This window comes from Molossus molossus, unplaced genomic scaffold (genome assembly GCF_014108415.1).
Source record: "Molossus molossus isolate mMolMol1 unplaced genomic scaffold, mMolMol1.p scaffold_m16_p_23, whole genome shotgun sequence".
NCBI classification, from domain to species: Eukaryota; Metazoa; Chordata; class Mammalia; order Chiroptera; family Molossidae; genus Molossus; species Molossus molossus.
This window is the reverse complement of record NW_023425359.1, coordinates 2600512-2619254: the sequence shown is the minus strand read 5'-3', so window position 1 is coordinate 2619254 and position 18743 is coordinate 2600512. Positions and strand designations below refer to the sequence as shown.

At 42.4% G+C, this 18743-nt stretch overlaps 2 protein-coding genes across 7 annotated transcripts in view; one reads left to right on the top strand and one right to left on the bottom strand.

Annotated features, from left to right (window-relative positions):
- HEATR1 (HEAT repeat containing 1) overlaps positions 1-3735 on the top strand; it is a 48843-nt gene extending 45108 nt beyond the window's left edge. For both annotated transcript variants that reach the window (XM_036277668.1, XM_036277669.1), the window contains 4 exons: positions 92-246; positions 979-1137; positions 2517-2625; positions 3449-3735. In XM_036277668.1, coding sequence (XP_036133561.1) covers positions 92-246; positions 979-1137; positions 2517-2625; positions 3449-3537 — 512 coding nt within the window. In that variant the 3' untranslated portion in view covers positions 3538-3735. The remainder of the gene's footprint in view (positions 1-91; positions 247-978; positions 1138-2516; positions 2626-3448) is intronic.
- LGALS8 (galectin 8) overlaps positions 2529-18743 on the bottom strand; it is a 39283-nt gene continuing 23068 nt past the window's right edge. The window contains exons 6-12 of one of the 5 annotated variants that reach the window (XM_036277671.1): positions 18070-18126; positions 16913-16939; positions 16668-16790; positions 16111-16199; positions 15243-15408; positions 6546-6680; positions 2529-2561 (exon numbers count right to left, since the gene is read on the bottom strand). In XM_036277671.1, coding sequence (XP_036133564.1) covers positions 2544-2561; positions 6546-6680; positions 15243-15408; positions 16111-16199; positions 16668-16790; positions 16913-16939; positions 18070-18126 — 615 coding nt within the window. In that variant the 3' untranslated portion in view covers positions 2529-2543. Of the gene's footprint in view, positions 2562-3667; positions 3716-5282; positions 6681-15242; positions 15409-16110; positions 16200-16667; positions 16791-16912; positions 16940-18069; positions 18127-18743 lie in introns of those variants that run through there. The other 4 variants (XM_036277670.1, XM_036277673.1, XM_036277672.1 and 1 more) reach the window with 4 other exon arrangements.

Sequence of the window (18743 nt, the reverse complement as noted above, 5' to 3'; positions counted from 1 at the left end):
CTTCTGATTGTAGTTCTCTTCATAGTGATTTGTACTGAACATTGGAGGTGACATTGTGAACTTTTCATCTTTCCTCTCCCCCATCTTACAGATGAAGCATTTTTTGACACAGAAAATGACCCTGAAAAGTGCTGCTTGCTCTTACAGTTTATTTTGAACTGTTTATATAAAATCTTCCTTTTTGACACCCAGCATTTCTTAAGTAAAGAGAGAGCAGAAGCCCTGATGATGCCCCTCGTGGACCAGGTAACCCAGTAAGACCATCTGTCAGAGGAGGGAGCCTCACGTTGCTGCAGGTCTCATACCTACTGAAATGAGTTTGCTGGAATTTTTATTTCCCTACAGGTTTTGACAAAATTTTTATTTCAAAATTGATTTCTCATTTTAGTGGATTTAACTTAATCTTCTTAGTAGTGTTTATTGAGTTTTACTTTTGAATTTTTCAAGTGAAAGACACAATATAATGTCTAATGGTTAAATTTTTAATTTTTTTTTTTAATCCTCACTCGAGGATATTTTTACATTTTTTTCAGACAGAGTGGGAGGGAGGGAGGGAAACATCGATGTGAGAGAGACATTGATTGGTTGCCACCCGCATGACACCGACTGGGGCCGGGACTAATCGCAACCGAGCTACGTGTCCTTGGTCAGAATCGAACCCGGGACTCTTTGGTCCGCAGGCCGACGCTCTACCCACTGAGCAAAACCGGCAGGGCTAAATTTTTAATTTTTTAAAACCGGTTTCATTGAGAATGTTTGAGGCAAGGCTGCCCTGTGCAAGAACAGCTGTGTGTGTTCCGCGGGAGGGGGCGGGGTGCCGTGGGCTGAGGGTCTGTGCGCGTTCCAGAAGGTGGACACTTTCCTACAGACAATATTAGTCGAGTACCTGGTGTTTGAGCCTGCTCAGGTCATGACAGAACATTACTTATATACTGGGTATGAGGCCTGTTGCTCAAAGTCCTTTTCTCATCTCGATAGCTGGAGAACAGGCTCGGAGGGGAGGAGACGTTCCAGGAGCGGGTAACGAAGCACCTGATTCCGTGCATTGCTCAGTTCTCAGTGGCCATGGCCGATGACTCTCTTTGGAAACCACTGAACTACCAGATTCTGCTGAAGACGAGAGACTCCTCGCCCAAGGTCAGGAGCTGTGGTGACCGGCACTGTGTGCGTCTTCCATGTAGCCCAAACAGCTGGGACGCGGTCATGATGTGTGACCGTGGTGACTAGTGGGACAAACATGGCTGCTCGTCTTCTAGGACCAGGGGTCGGGCTGTGGTGGACAGAAATTTGTAGCTGAGTTTTGGGTTTTATTTCTAAGTTATTTAAAAATAATAGTTGTCCGCCTGTCTGCCCCCACCCATGTGTGTGTGACACAAGCACTCAAATTCTTTTTAAGTCTTGAAGAGACGTGAAGTGGTTCCTTGTGCTTTTTCAGCACCCGTGTGTGCTCCAGGAGACACATGCTTTGGGTTTGTCCACAGACATGCCGAGTGGGAGATCTCAGGCTTAGGGTTCCATGGAATAATGAAAGTAGATGGTGGCTGCTGACACCCTCTGACACCAGGGAGGACCAGCAGAGGTTCAAGTCCCACACCCGAGTGTCAGAGCCACACTGAATCACCATTTTTCAAACTAATTATCTTACTAGAACCTTAGTGGAGAAATCAGACCAAAACAGAATTTTAGCAATAGATTAGTTGAAGTTTGTGATATTTATTATTAGGAAATAATGAGAACAATGATGCTATTTTGATGAATTTCAAATTTTAATTGTCGGTTCTTAGAAAGTTGTAATAAAGTTATTGTTTTGATTGTACAGTATCAAGAAAATTCTGATTGAACATAGGTAGTTAGATATTATTTTAAATAACTCGCTTTGCTATATCCAAATATTCTTTAAATTGTCCAAAACCAGAGCGAGGACTAGCACAGTTTCTGTGATCACTAACACAACGGAACAGCTTTTTGCATTTCTTGTCACAGACAAGTCATGTGAGAAACACCTAGACTTGAATTCCACAACCAGTGTGATATGTGTGTTTTCACTCTGCCGAGATGGCAGCATGGTGACCAGGCCCCTCACCAGTGGTGACCATAGTCAGGGCACTGTGGCAGGGTCCTCCCTGAGGTGGCTGGGGACACTGTCCTGCCAGGTTGGCCTCACCGGTCAGCCAGGCGAGCTGGTGCACTCCAGTGCAGTCAAGTTGATGACACATTTGAGTTTGCATATGGCATTGCATATGGCATTGCATTTGTTTTTAAAGGAAAATGTTATAAAAAGACATTCGCCTTCAAGGCCTGCATTGCTGGGGCCCAGTTCGGGTTGCCTGTATGACAACCAGGTCCCAAACTGTTCAGTAAACTGCATCCTGAGGTGAAAGTTGAGTGGACATAACGTGAAATAAACTCATGTTAAGTCACATTTAGTTTAAGAAGGTAAGAGCTTGTCTCAAATTAGATTTTAAGATAAAATAAACCAGTACTGGTTTTACCCACCTTGACCTCGTTCCCTTCAGGTTCGATTTGCTGCCCTCATTACCGTGTTAGCACTGGCTGAAATGCTAAAGGAGAATTATATCGTCTTGCTACCAGAATCCATTCCTTTCTTAGCTGAATTGATGGAAGGTAATTCCCACATTATTAGGGAATAATTATAGTACAATTCCGTGAAAATGTGCTCAATGATAATGCACATTTGGGTTACAATGTGATTAGCCCTTGGCTCAGACTGCGAACACAGGAGGCTGAATTCCTATTTTGAGTAGGGTGGAGGGAATATATTAGGAAATGACTTAATTTTCCCTTTACCTCACACGGGACCATTTTGGTCTGCAGATGGAGATCTCAGTGTCTAGGGGCATTAAGGCTGCATAGGGCAGCTTCCTGCTAACAGTGACCAGCACGTCCTCGATGCTGTGCATAGATGATCTCTATCCTCAAAACCAGTACATCCATTACCTAGTTTATAAAGGAAAGAACTAGAGGCTTTAAGGTGATTAATTTGATAAACTAACAAAGTGAGTGACAGCTGGAGCTGGGGTGGAAGTCGAGTGTGTGCAGTGGGGACATAGGGCACAGTGAGCGCTGTGCCACATGCAGCCTGAGAAATGACCGTAGTTCTTACTGTTAAGCAGGGCGGTGGAGGTGAGTAGGCTGACACTTCCATGTTTGCGATTCACTGCTCATCTAAACAAAGCACATTCAGCTTTGTTTCTGTTGTCCCGGAATGTGGCATCGCCAGGAATTTGGCATTTTCACTTGGGTACCTCTGTTGTGGGCTGTGTTACTCTGCGTACAAGTCTGAGACAACTGGAAGAGGGGCGAAGGCCACCTGGAGGAACGCGGGGGTCCCCAGGGACCTGACTGCTCGCAGAGATGGAGCCGTGTGTGGCTGGGCCAGTGGTGGCCGAGGCAGGGAGACTGACTCATTGTAACTTGGATTTTCCAGATGAGTGTGAAGAAGTAGAACATCAGTGCCAGAAGACTGTTCAGCAGCTGGAAGCTGTACTGGGAGAGCCGCTGCAGAGCTACTTCTAAGACTTTGGGTTTTTGATGTTTCATACTCTGTTCAGAGTTTGGATTTATGTTTTATATTTTTATTTTTGGGTGTTTGGGGCCATGTTATTTTTGGTGCCTTAACACCTATGTGGACTTGACAAAATTCCTACCTGGTGGTTTGTGCATCCCTTCAGCCCCTCCTGCCATCTGTACAGAACTGCAAAGAGTAAAGGATACGTGGTCGATTGATACAGACGGCTGTAAAGAGTAAAGGATACGTGGTCGATTGATACAGACGGCTGTGTTGTTTCAATGTTTATTGCAGTCGTTCCTGACTGGTGGTATTATTACAGACGAGTTTAATCTTAGCACTCAAAGCTAACACCTCACTTAGACTATAAAGCCTTAACTTCTGTAAAAGAATGTCTTCGGCATGTGGCATCCATGTCAGAGATTTCTTTCAAAGTATTACATTTTCTTTACTTCAAGAAAAGGAGTTATTCAACAATGCTTTTGACTGTAAAGCCATTTGGATTTTTACTTTTCGTTTTTGGTAGATAATACTTTAGCCTTAATTTTTTTGTGTGCCCATAGAGGGCAGTAGTTCTGGAATGTATTTTTTACTCGGGACAATGATTGTCTCCTTTATCCTTTTATCTTTTGGGGGAATGGGGTAGAGTGGAGGCATTAGGCTGTTTATAAAACAGCCCACACCTGACAGAGCCTACAAATAGGAAGGGCCCAGGAACACTAGGGGGCATGAAGGAGCCCCTCCAGGATTAGAAATGATGCTTTTCCATTGGTGATTGATTGACCAAAAATTGCATGAGAAAAGAATCAGATTTTTTTCAAAGCTTTGAAACTCTCTGATCTCTTTACAGTGACACTGTAAAGTGAGGGTTCAGTTTAAATTAATTCTGCCTTTATTTAACAGTTATTTATGCCCTGGCCAGTTTGACTCAGCGTTTGGAGTGTCGGCCCGCAGACCAGAGAGTCCCAGGTTCAGTTCCTGCTAAGGGCATGTAGCTCAGTTACAGTTCGTCCCTGGCCCCGTTGGGGTTGTGTGGGTGGCAACCACGTGACATGTCTCACACTGATGTTTCTCTCTCTTCATCCCTCTCTCCCTCCTGCCCCATCTGAAGATAAATGCAAAAATGTCCTCAGGTGAGGAGTAAAAAGAAAAACTAGTTATTTACTTTTTTGCCTTTTTAAAATTTAAGGCATCTAAGAGCAGCCCCATAAAATGTTCCTGTTGAGTTTGAAAGCCTTTGTCTCGTGAATAAACTCAGTGCCGAGTTGTGACAAACAGCAGAAGGTTTTGCATATTTCTCTGTAAGAAATGCGATTCACTCATTAATGCTAACAGCTTCACTTCAAAAACATCCTAAGATTTTGTATTTATTCTATCAAAGAATCAGCCTTTTGTTTTACAACCCTCCATGTAAAACAGAAATGAAAATGAACTATTTTTAGGACTTAAGAGAAAAATCTGTCACGCAGTCTTTTAGGGAGAAAAAAAAATAACCCTGGGGGGTTTTAGAGTCTTCCCGCCTTCTATAACTCTCCCAAACACTGCCCCCCACACCCCTGCCCGCAGCCAGTGTTTTGAGCTTGGCAAGACTCAGCATAATAAATTAACATAAGAGGGTGGGAAAGAAGTGCTAGAAGTTTCTACACTGAGTACTTTGTATATACATATACATACATATATATTGGTAATAGTATTCTTTTCAGTGTATGGGTACAAAATAACCAACATCGATTATGAAATACTCCTAAATCCTGACAGAATCCACCCCAGCAAGCTAACAGGATAAAACAATCTGGCTGATAGAGCTTTTTACCTCCCCACTCTCAAGCCTTTGAAATTTTCTGTAACGAGATCTGACCTGTAAGAATTCTGCAAAGAACTTCTGCCAACTCACTTCAAAGAGAACAGAAAAAATTACAGAAATGCAACAATTTAACTTGCTGATACAGGTTTGATTTTAATCACTTCAAGTGGAACAGTGTTTTGATCTCAGTCTAATGATGGACTAATCTTGAGGAAAGCAGAGAGGCAGAGTTGCTTTGCACGTGGACAGCCAACAGGTGCTTATGCTGCCTCTCTCTACTTTGGTATATTTTACTTTCTGATAGGGCCTATTTTATAAATAATGATTAAGTCAACTCTCGACTTGGCTTTGTTATCCATAAACATTTTCTAATTGAATTCCTCAAGCGTCTACCTTAAGCTCTCTCTAGAGGTACGTGCAGACCTCTGACTCACTCTCAATACATAATCTAAAATAACCACTTACTGGTACAGAAGTCTTGTGAATGACATCAAGTTAATTTCAACACCATTTGGTTTCACTTGTCTTTGTTGCCTTAATCTTTGTGCTGTGTCCAATTTCATAGTGTTAATTATTTGGTAATGCTTACAACTAGTAGAGCTAGATATTTAGTATGCTAAAGGAAACTGCCAGATGTATCACCTTCTCAGCTATGGGGATAGCATACAAGGCTCCTTAAGAACGAGGTCACTGGGGGCAGGAGTAGTGTCTTCTGTAAGTTAACATCTTTAGGTGATTTAATAGCTAATTCCAAGTCCCTGGCGAGGGTATACCAACCTGAAGAAACAGTGGCACAAAGGCACAGCACAGAAGAGCGAAGGGAACATGGTTTTGGGCACCACTGTACACACATCTCCAGCTCAGGCACTGGCAAAGGTAAGTGCTCGATGCGTGTTAGCTACTGTGTTAGAGCGGGCACTCACAAGTACTTGCTGACTGTGCAGTGGGTTAGGAACAAGAGGCCAGGCCAGGGAGAGAGGAAAAAGGCCTTAATAATGGATAAGCTGCTGTTGCCTCCAATTTCCTCCTGTGCTAGACAAAGCCACACTGCATGACAAGGACTGAACACCCAGTAGGACTAATGTTGCATTAGCTCATTTTAACAATATATATAAGCAGGAAGTCGTGAGATGAATTTTAACAAGGCCAGTGTCGCGTGAGCCACTCTGTATTTCAGTTTTTGCAGCAGTCTCGTCACTACCAGCTCCTTACTTCCAGCAGGTGTATGTCTCCGTCAATTTCCAGCATGTCAATACTGGTCAGCTCCTGAAATCTGTGTTTGTACTCCAGGCTGTGTACACCATTCACCGCAACCTTGAATTCTTTAACGTCACAGTAAATTATCATCTGAAAGGAAAGTACACACACACCATTAATGCCTCCTTGTTTAAAAATCTGTTTCTTGTACACTAAGAATGTCTAAAAAAGTAAACCATTTGCCTTTCTTTATACACACAGAAATCTAGTCTGCTGTTGCTAATGTCCCCTCCGTGATTTCTAACCCTTAATCTAAAGTGCATCTGGTGATGGCACCTTCTGCCTTGTCTCACTAAGGAAAATGACTCCGCGTGGTTGGAGCCCTTCACTGTCCCAGGACTGTGGCCTTCCTTTCCCAGCACACGTACTCACCTGTAGCCCTCTTGCCCCTTGCTCCACAAGAAGCTGCCCTCCTAAACCAATGTTTGGGAATTCTAATGAAGTAGGAAAACTGATACATTTTTAAAATTTTATTTTTATTCCCATCACCCCACCCACCACCTTCCCTTTCGCATCTATCAGCTTGCTCTCTATACTATAGGTCTGTTTGGTTTAGTTTATTCATTTGTTTTTAGATTACACATATAAGTGGAATATATTTATTTGTCTTTTTCTATCTGACATTTCATTTAGGCCCGATACTCTAGGTCCATTTATGTTGTTGCAAATGGAAAGATTTTGTTCTTTATGGCTGAGTGGTAGTCCACTGGGTATAGGTAGCACATCTGGATCTAGCTGTCTACTGAAGGTCACTAGGTTGCTTCCCTATCGTGGTGATTACTAGTCATGCTGCAGCAGCAAACATAGGGTAAATAAACCTTTTTGAATTAGTGATTTTGCTTTTGGACAAATACCAGGAAGTGGATTACTGGATATTACACCAACTGTTTTTAATTTTTTGAGGAATCTACATACTGGAAGGACAGAAAATAAGCCTTTCTTTTTTGTTACGATTTTTCCACAATTTATGAGAAGCACCTGGTAATTAAATGCTGAGACTGCTGGCATCTCTAAATTCAACCACCTTTCTACTCAAACAATAAATAAGGGCTGTGCTTTCCGCCAGTCCCCTTCCCTGCCGTTTTTAACCCTCAAGGATAACTCCCACTGAAGTCTCTAATAGAAAGTTCCCTTCCCCCACTCCTTCAAACAAGTCTCCCTTTCCGAACTCCTTGTAACTCCTTCAGACGAGACTCCCCCTTTTCACACTCTCTGTAACTCTCTTTACTCCAAAGCATATTTTACAGACTAGAGAAGATACAATAAGAACACCTCCTGGTGCATCTGCTGAACTTTCTCCTGGAGAACAAACTGCAACTTCTCAAGGCAAACCCCGGTATCTACGCAGCTTCAACACGATCTCCCTGTCCCAACTGCCCTTTACTCCCTAAAGCCCCCAATAAAGGACAACGTTCTCTTCCCTGCCCTTGTCTTGCCAGTCAATGCATGGGTACTGTTCCTGTCACGGGGAAAGCATCACCTTTCTCCCTTTGTCTCCCCCTTCTCACTGTTGTGAATTCTTTCACAAACCCGCGTCACCAACCGAACTGTCACACACACCGTCTCCCATAGTGGCTGCACCAGTCTGCACTCCCCTCTACAGTGCACGAGTTCCCTTTTCTCCACTTCCTTGCCAACGTTTGTTTGCTATGATAGCTATTCTGACAAGTATGAGGCGATATCTCACTGTGGTTTTAATTTGTATTTCCCTGAGGATTAGTGATGTTACGCATCTTTTCATGTCTACTGGATATCTGTATATCCTCTTTCGAGAAATGTCTATTCAGGTCCTCCACTTTTTTTTTATCCTCACCTGAGGACATTTTTTGTTCAGATAGAGTGGGAGAGAGAGAGAGAGAAACATCGACGTGAAAGGGACAGAGTGGCTGCACCTGCATGACCAACCAGGACCGGGCACAAACTGCAACCGAGGCATGCGCCCTTAGCAGGAACCGAACCTGGGTCTCTCTGGACTGCAGGCCGACACTCTAACCGCTGAGCCAAACTGGCCAGGGCGGTCCTCCACTCATTTTTAATGGGATTTTTTTGGTGTTAAGCTGCATGACATGAGTTCCTTATATACTTTGGGTATTAACCCCTTATCAGGTGTATCATTTTCAAATATCTTCTCCTAATCAGTAGGTTGTGTTTTCATTTTGTTGATGGTTTCCTTTGCTATGCAAAATCTTTTTAGTTTGATACAGTGTGCTACTTGTGTGTTTTATCTTGTTTCCTGTGCCTGACAAGACATATCCAAAAGGATATTACAAAGAGCCAAAGGGTTTACTGTTTACGTTTTCTTCTAAGAGTTTTATGGTCTCAGATCTTACACTTAAAGTCTTTAATGCATTTAAATTTATTTTTGTATATGGTGTAAGAAAGTGGAGCAGTATCTTTTTGTTTTTGTTTTTGCATGTATCTGTTCATTTTTCTCAACATTTACTGAAGAGACTATCTGTACCCTTGCCTCCCTTGTCATATATTAATTGACCATATATGGTAAGTTTTATTTCTGGGCTCTCTATTCCATTGACCCATGTATCTGTTTTTATGACAGTACCATGCTGTTTTACTGTATCAGGGAGCATGATACCTTCTACTTTGTTCTTTCTCAAGATTTCTCTGGCTATTCAAGGTCTTTTGTGGTTCCATATAAAGTTAGGATTAGTTGTAGTTCTGAGAAGAATCCCACAGGGATTGCATGAATTCTATATATCGCTTTAGGTAGTAAGGACATTTTAACAATATTAATCCTTCCAGTCCATGAGCAAAGTATATCCTTCCACTTATTTGTATCTTCGGTTTCTTTCCTCAATGTCTTATAGTTTTGTTTTGTTTTTGGTACGTGCCCCTAGCGGGAACTGAACCCAGGACTCTCTGGTCCGCAGGCTGGCGCTCCAACTGCTGAGCCAAACCGGCCAGGGCAATGTCTTACAGTTTTGAGAGTACTGGTCTTCCACATCTTTGGTTAAATTTATTCCTAGGTATTTTATACTTTTGACGCAATTGCAAATGGCATTGTTTTCTTGATTTCTCCTTCTGGTCGTTTGTTATTGGTGAGTAGAAATGCAACAGATTTCTGTATATTGAATCTGTGCCCTGCAACTTGAATTTATTAGTTTTAATACATTTTCAGTAGAGTCTTTAGGTTTTTCTATATATAATATCATGTCATCTGCATATGATGAGACTTTTACAATTCTTCCTTTCCCATTTGGATGCCTTTTATTTCTTTGTTGTCTGATTGCTATGGCTAGAATGTCCAGTAGTGTTGAATAGAAGTGGTAATAGTGGGCATCCCTGTCTTGTTCCTGACCTCAGAGGAAAAGCTTCTGGCTTTTCACCATTGAGTATTGGCATTAGCTGTGAATTCGCCTTTCTTATGTTGAGATATTTTCCTTCTATACCCACTATGTTGAGAGTTTTTATCATAAAAGGATGCTGAATTATATCAAAGGCTTTTTCTTCATCTATTAAGATGATCATTTGGTTTCTTTGCTTTATTTTGTTAATATGATTCATCACGCCCTGGCCAGTTTGGCTCAGCGGTTAGAGCGTCGGCCTGCGGTCTGGAGAGACCCGGGTTCGGTTCCCGCTAAGGGCATGTACCTTGGTTGCAGTTTGTCCCCGGCCCTGGTTGGTCGTGCGGGTGGCAGCCACTCGATGTGTCCCTTTCACATCGATGTTTCCCTCTCTCTCTCTTCCTCTCTCTCCCTCCCACTCTGTCTGTACAAAAAATGGAAAAATGTCCTCGGGTGAGGATAAAAAAAAAAAAAAAAAAAAAATATGATTCATCACTTAATTTATTTACAGATATTGAATCATCCTTACATCCTTGGATGAACCCACTTGGTCATGGTGTATAATCCTTTCAATATGATTGAATCTCGTTAATATTTTGTTGAGAATCTTTGCATCTATGTTCAGCAACGACATTGGCCTGTACTTTTTTATTTGTAATGTCTTTGTTTTTGGCATCATGGTAATGCTGGATTTGTAGAATGAGTTTGGAAGTGTTCCTTCCTCTTCAATTTTTTTGAAAGAGTTCAACACAGATATTAATTCTTCTTTGAATGTTTGATAGAAATCACCTGTGAAGCCATCTGGTCCTGAAATTTTAATGGTGAGGAACTCCTTTAGTTTTGTTTGTTCTGGAAACTCTCTACCTCTCTCCTTCAGTTCTGAATGTTAACCTTGATGGGTAAATGGTTATAGGTGCCTTTCTTTCAGCACTTTAACAATGTCCTGCTGCTCCCTTCTGGCCTGTCAAGTTGCTACTGAGAAATCATCTGATAACCTTATGGGGTTTGCTTTTATATATGTAACTTGTTGTTTACCTGTTCCTTTCGATACTGACTCTGTCTTGAACTTTTGCCATTTTAACCATAACCTGTCTTGGTGTGAGTTTCTTTGTTTATTGAGTTTGGAACTCTCTCTGTGCTTCATGGTCCTGGATGTCTATTTTCTTTCCCGGTGAGGAAAGTTTTCAGCCATTATGTCTCTCAACAGTTTTTCTTTCTTTCACTCTTTCTCCTTCTGGGACCCCTATAATGCAAATGTTTGAGTGATTGGCGCTATCCCAGAAGTCTCTTAAGCCATCCTTGTTGTTTTTTTATTCCTTTTTGTTTCTGCTATCCTGTTTGGTTGATTTCCACTAATGTCTTCTAGGTCACTGATCCGTTCCTCTCCATTAGGTAATCTACTGTTGGTTCCTGCTGTGTTTTGCATTTCTGTTACTATATTCTTCAGGTATGCTTGTTGGGTCATTATTATACTTTCTGACTCTTTGTTAAAGTTCTTCCTCAGTTCCTCTATTCCACTCTCAAGTTTGTGAGCATCCTTATGACCACTTCTTTGAAAACTTCATCAGGCAAATAACTTATTTCCATTTCCTTAGGGTGTCTTTCTGGAGGTTTATCCTGTTCCTTCATTTGAGAGATACTTTTCTGTCTTTTCATTTTGTTTTGACTATGTTTATTTATATGAATTTGGCAAAGTAGCTATCTCTTCCAGTGTTGTAACAGTGGCCTTATATAGATTCAGCCTCTCTGTAGGCTGTATCCAGTGATTCTGGCAGTTTGGTAGGAGCCAACTGGGTGCCTACTGAGTCCGGAGCACTGATCAATAGAGGAGAAATGACTCTGGGTGGGAGGCTACATGCACGTAGTAATACCGTTGATCCTCCTCACTCCCTTTGTTCACTGGTTTATGGCTGTGTGTCCAGGAATATGCTGCAGCAACCTTGCTGGTAGGTAAGAGCACTTGGAAAGAGCTTCTACCCACCCTATGGAGGGGGAGGGGTATGTAAATAGTGGCCAACATTGGCACCTCTAACTCCAGAGAACTCCCACAGCTCTCCAGCCTTCTCTGTACTGTCTTTCTCTTGTTTGTTGGACTACAAGTGGTCTTGTGTAGAAGTGACCTCTGTGTATGTAGGCTTTAGTACGCCAGGTAGTTTTGGAAGCTGGTTGGAGCTGGGCAGGTGTTTAATGGCACTGGATTTTCAGGCTGGCGTGGCTTTCAACAGGAAGGCCAGGTGCATGTGCTCGTTCCCTCTGGAGGCAAAGGGCTCTGGGCACTGTAGTGGGGAATGTGGTGCAGTGCTCCTGCAGGGACCAAAGCACTGCCTTATCAAAGTGCAGGGGACATAAATAATGGTGTTCACCAGCTCCTCCAGCCAGGAGAGTTCCTGCAGCTCCTGGGCAGTTCCCGTGGTTTCTCAGCCTTCTCTAATAGGTCTCTTTCTTGTTTGTTGGTCAGAAGCTGTTCAGTCAGCCTTCAGTTGTCCTGCGGGATAACTGCTCATATATATTCAATTACTCTTGAGATGAGGCAAGTTAAGCATTGTCCTGCGCTGCTGCCATCTTGGACCTCCAAAAGCTGCTGATATCTGACCCTCATTCACAGAGGAGGTGATTCCAACACAGGCTGGGAAACAAGGGACTTGGATCCTTTTCTGTCTCAAACTCGAGGATCACTGACCAATCAGACAAATTTCAAAAATGTAGGGCAACTGCTAGGGACTGCACCACTGCCTGGTGGCCCTCATTGCCATCCCAGTTCAGCATATCCTGGCCTCCATCTGTTTCTCAAAAGCTCTTCAAAGCTCAGTATAGTCTATGAACCTATGGAGTAGTTAACATTCTGGCAGAGATTCAGTTCAGATTTATCACTGGTGTTTTCCCTTCAGAATTATTTGCCTAAAACTCAAAACAGTAAAAATCCTAAAGAAACTACTACCCTTTTACATCACTTCCACCTAAACCTCATGTTTCTGGTATCACATCCCAATGCCAGTCTGGCTCCTGCTTCTTCCATTTGTTTTCTTCCCACACTGAAGAGGCCCGTCTGGTGAGCCTGCATGGTGTCCCCTGTGCTCCTGGCCTGCACCAGGGCTACAGAAGACCAGAAAGGAGCAGCATAGCTTTGCTACTAATCTGCCCATCCCGAGGCCAAGCTCACAGAAAAATCTTTATCTGCAAAAAAGCAAATAGAGTATTTTTACTCTTTTTTTGTTGTTGTTTCTTAATCCTCATCAAGGATATCTTTTCACTGATTTTTTAGATAGAATGGAAGGGAGGGAGGGAGGAAGGGAGAGAAAGAGAAAAACATCGATGTGAGAGAGACTTACCGATCAGTTGCTTCCAACACAACCCTGACCAGGGCTAGGGATCAAACCTGCAACCTAGGCACATGCCCCTTGACCGGGAATTGAACCTGCAACCCTTTGGTCCGTGGGATGATCCTCTAACGGCTGAGCCAAACCAGCCAAGGCAAGTATCTTTTTTTTTTTTTTAACCTCACCTGAGGACATTTTTGCATTTATCTTCAGATAGAGTGGAAGAGAGAAGGGGGAAGAGAGAAACATCGACGTGAGAGAGACATCAACAGGTTGCCACCCACACGACCCCAACTGGGGCCAGAGACAAACTGTAACTGAGGTACGTACCCTTAGTGGGAACCGAACCCAGGACTCTGGTCCGCAGGCCTATGCTCTAACCACTGAGAAAACCAGCCAGGCAAGTATCTTTATTCTTGATAGGACTAGTAGAAATGGTTGCTGGAAAATTCCACAGAACCTAGAGCTGACAGAAATCAAGGCTCTCTGGTAATATAGACAATTGGGAAAAATAATGCTGTAGAAATCCCAGTTTCAATCAGGTGGAAGGGACCTTTGGTAAGGTACATTTAACAAGATTTTAGGAAACCACAAAACACAGCTTCATGCTCTCAGAAGCAAAAACAAGTGGCATCAGATGGATGCAGCGGGAAAGAGTCAGCTATATCAAAGCAAGAGCAGAGCCAATGCATGGCAGGCAAAAGGAGAAGAGGTGGCACGTGCCTAGTGGAACACAGTGTCAAAAAACAAGGGAAGTATGTAACCTGGAAGAAAACATGGAACAACAAAATCCCTCACAACCATCTGAGATTACAGGAAAGCTGACAACATGAAAATGGTTAAAAAAAAAGGTCACAGGTGAAATTACAAAGCAAAGATATTTTAATACATACATTTGAAAAGACAAAAATGATCCAACACGAGGATAACTGTTTCTGAAGTAGAAAACTAATAAAAAGACGATTATTTAAAAGAATTGATTATCACTGTCCTTTTGTATTTGATTACAGTAGTTCTAAACTGGGGCTCAGATCACCACCCACAAGGACCTCCTTCCTTCTTCGGCATTCAGCCCTGCCTCCCTCCTGCCACATCAACAAATCTCATGCTACCCCTGCCCTCCTCCAATGACTTGTTCAGATCACTGTATCTGGAAAACCCAACTTGACTTCAACCTTCCACATCCTTCTCAATTCCAAACCAATAGTCATAACTTCTATGATCAGCTCACATCTGTTTGTTTCTCCACATGCAGGGCACATAGACTACAATTTAGGAATATCAACCTCTGATCGCCATCTTCTACGCAGCCTTGATTTTTATGCTTTTAAAAACTAGTTTTGATGCTTCCTTAAGAACTCAAATGGTCCAGACCCAGAGACTGTTTACGATGTTGCAGAAGCACGACCTAAATCAGTGACCCTAAAATGCCCTGTGTAGCAGTGTCACCTGAGCTAATGAGCGAATCTAGCCAATCACCCAGCATCTGCATGCTCAACATTCCAGAAACATTTGGAAAGGGTTATGTTTTCATAATATTCACACATTTGGGGACTCAAGACTACATGCCTTCAAGTTCCAATGGTCTAAATGTATCTTTTCTTGAATATACACAAACAGGACAAATTTCTTGGGAGAAAGGACTACCACCTAAAGCCATGTGTAACCAACAAAGACGACGACACAGTGTAGGAAGTTGGCTGGTTCCTGTGTCTTCACATCCACTGGTTATTAAGCATATTACTACAGGACCGGGACAAGGTTCCTGTTATAATTCCTATTAACTATTATGAGGCTACACAATTTTCAGTTTGACAACAAATGTCCAATAATTCCAATGCAAATACTGTGGTACTCTACTGGCTTTGCCATTTGCACTGACTTTGTTATAAAAGGGGCTTTCAAAATACAATCTCGAAATAAAAAACATACACAAATCTCCACAGGACTTGACTGATTTGCATGGACCGTTTACCTCACCCCTGCTCCCAAGATTCTTTTCCTTAACCCATTTTCAAAAAACATAATCTTACCTCAAAGTACATTCCAGGACTAAAGGGGAAACAGGTAATATTTCTCTCTTCTTCTCCCCAGGACTCCTGAAGAAAAGAATTTCTTACAAATGCTTTACTCTTCAGGCGTGGGTTCAAGTGGAGAGCAATATCCTTTGATTTTCCAGATAGTAGGTCAACATTAAAGCTTTTAAGAGGAAAAAAATAATTAACCAAGTAGATGAGAATAGAGCATGTTCTGAAATTTTAACAATCAGAACTGAACTCTGATTATAACTACACAAAAATACATTTGCATATGGATACGGGAATACAGGAAGGTAAAACTTTAAATTCCAAGCTAACATTCCATAGATATAAGTATGTTATTTGCAAAATAACAACTAAAAAAAAACTTTAAAATCAATGTTGAGTGTACAGATCTGACTGGGAGGAAACTGAAAGGTTAGAAGGAAAAAACCAAGTGGTTTCTCCAGGCTGCAGGAGCAGGGATTCTCTTCTCACACTTATATGTGTTCGGTTCCTGGAAGAGTACTTCTTTCTAGGAAATACTCTAATTTCAAGCTTTCTGAAATCCGAACATCTCTGGAGGTTTTTAAAGCAGAAACTTTATAAGTTACATGACAAGAAGGGCCCTAACAAGACTTACAGGACCTCACAGAACTGTCCTGAAGTTCTACAAGGCAAGGAGGGGCCTCGCGGACAAAAATGCCACCCTCTTGTCTGGCCATAAAAAGCATAGGTCAGACGATACAATTTAGTCCTGGTTCTGCCACCGACTAGTTGTTGGCAGTCTAACTTCCTCTTGCTTTCATATACTTATGAAATGAGTATTATGACACTAGCCCTACTTGTATCTCACAAAGACTGTTAACTCAGTGATACCGACCCTTTGGCATTTGTATTCACTTCTCCTTTAATGACGACAGTCCGTCCAGGGCCCATTGAGGAGTTCAACCTCGCCACGAATGGCAGAGTCTGAAAAGAAATCACAGTCAGCACCAGGAAGCCTGCAGAACAGGATCTCATGGGGGAAACTGTCCAAACACTGGGCGATGCTTAAAGGCTGTGACTGTAAACCCCATGAAAGGATAGCCTGTGTCTGCCTTGGTCCCAGACGGGTCCCCAGCAGTAAACGCTGTGCCTGGCTCACTGCAAACACTTCATGAAATGAATAGATATGGAATGGGACCTGATATCCTTTGTATGAGTGAAACTCACTCTGAAAAGACGTGTACTTGGGGTCTGAAGCACTGCTCCTGTTCTGCCTGAAGAGCAGCAGTGAGGGAAACACACACTAATGGCTCCTAGACGTAACGGTCCAGGGACAGCGTATAAATGTCAGGTGGCTGCTTTGGGCTTCTACTGAGGGTAGAAGTAACATTTACCAGCAAATTAAAACTTAATTTGTGATACAGAATTAAGAAAAATTTGGGCTCTTCAAACCTTTGACAAACAGTTGATAGGTAGTATTTTGGCGCAAGTCAAAGTGTGATTGGCAGTCGAACCTTTGCTCTTGGTGTAGACAGTTCTGGGTACGATTTTATCAATGTCTCCTCTATAACTAGGCTGTAGGGAAACAGTTCTGCAGTAAGGTATGGAATGAATGAAGCTGTCTTCCAAAATTTAAACTATTTGCTTCCTGGGCAATTTTATAAAATGTTCTACATATTACAAGCAAAAATACTTACATATTGTGACATGCCAGCATTTTGTACCTATTGAAAGAGAAAGACAAAATGAGGACATCTGAGAGGAAAGAACTGTAGCGTTGTACAGTATGAGGAGCTGCGTCTTACTGGTTATACTGATCCAGGCGGTGACGCTAGGCACCAGAGCGTCAGGATGCTGTGGTACGGAGTCAGAAAGGGCTACTCAGGCTAGGAGTACAGTATGAACCCTGTATCCTCCCCTGTAATTTACTAATTTTTCATAGGAGCTTCGAACACATTTATTTTATTTTTTAATTTTTTCTTTATTGATTTGAGAGAGAGGGGAAAGAAGAGGGAGAGAGACAGAAACATCGATGAGAAAGAACATCGACTGGCCGCCTCCTGCACACCTCGCACTGAAGATCAGGCCCACAGCCTGGGCATGTGCCCTGACCAGGAATCAAACCTGCGACCTCTTGGTGTATAGGTCGATGCTCAACCACTGAGCCACACCAGCTGGGCAGAAACACATTTATTTTAATCCTCACCTAAGAATATGTTTTACTGATTTGAGAGAGAGGAAGGAAGAGCAAGAGACATCAATGTGAGAGACAAACATCAATCAGTTGCCTCCCATACATGACCCAACTAGGGATCAAACCCATAACCTTTTTGGTATACAGGATGATGCTCCAACCAAATGAGCCACCAGCCAGGGCCAAACACATTCTACTTGTTCTCTCCAGGGTGCTCCGTAAGTGCGGAGCTTAAATTCTACTTATGAGGTACAAATGTGCTGAAATCAATAAAACCTCACTTGTTCCATCAGTAACAGATAACAGAAAGCCAATGTTTAAGCCATACTTTCTCCTAAGGGGGGAAGACACGTGGAAGTTCACTCCCCAATGCACTGAGAGTGGCACTGCCTCATGCAGTACTAGTCACTCAACATTCTACACAGAACGGCGGGCACTGGGCAGACACACTGATCATTTCAGCACCAGCAAAACGTACAGTGCTTGATGCCTCAGATGTTGCCTCAATTTCAAATGATTACTTCCAGCCTATTAATATTAAAAACAATTTTCCATATTGAAAACATGATTACAAAAAACTGAGCCTGCCTGCCATCTGATTGACATGGCAACTAAATTAGTATTTTTAACTGGTGGTTTAAGAAAAGATTTAATACTTACATTTTCTCTACTTATCTCTGTCAGTTCCAGAGTAGATGCTTGGGAACTTCTTAAATCCTGAAGAAAAGATGAGATTAATTTTTAACATCCATAAAATTCCAGATATAACCTGCTTGACATATCAAAAAGAATTATAAATGGGACTAAAAATATACTTGAAAATTGTGCTTTAATCTATTTGAAGGGCAAGTTAGCAGTATCAACCCTAACTTAAAATGCAGATACCCCTTGGCTCATACATCCACCTGAAGAAACTATCTTAGAAACACACTCCACTGTAGTCCTGTGTCAAGGAAATAACCCCCATCTAGATAAAAAGGGTTTTTGTTAGAACCACACTAGACTTGAGAGCCTATGGACAATAAATAGCATCAGGAGGTCCAGATGGTGCCAGTGGAGGACACTGAACTCACCCCTCCTATGAGCAAACTCAAATGCACACATACATGGAGAGCAGTGACTCCCATTAGACAACTGAGGGCAGAATGAACAGTTTCTGAACAAAGAAGAGAAATAGACCAAATGGAGAGGCTGGGAAACCAGAGGCCTTCAAGGAGCTGTGGGAACTCAGGGCCAGAGGAGCCCATGAGCACCATTGTTTTGGTCCCCTCCATTTTAATAATGTACAGTTCTATCCAGTTCTGGCCGACCTGCAGTAGCACTGCAGCAAATCC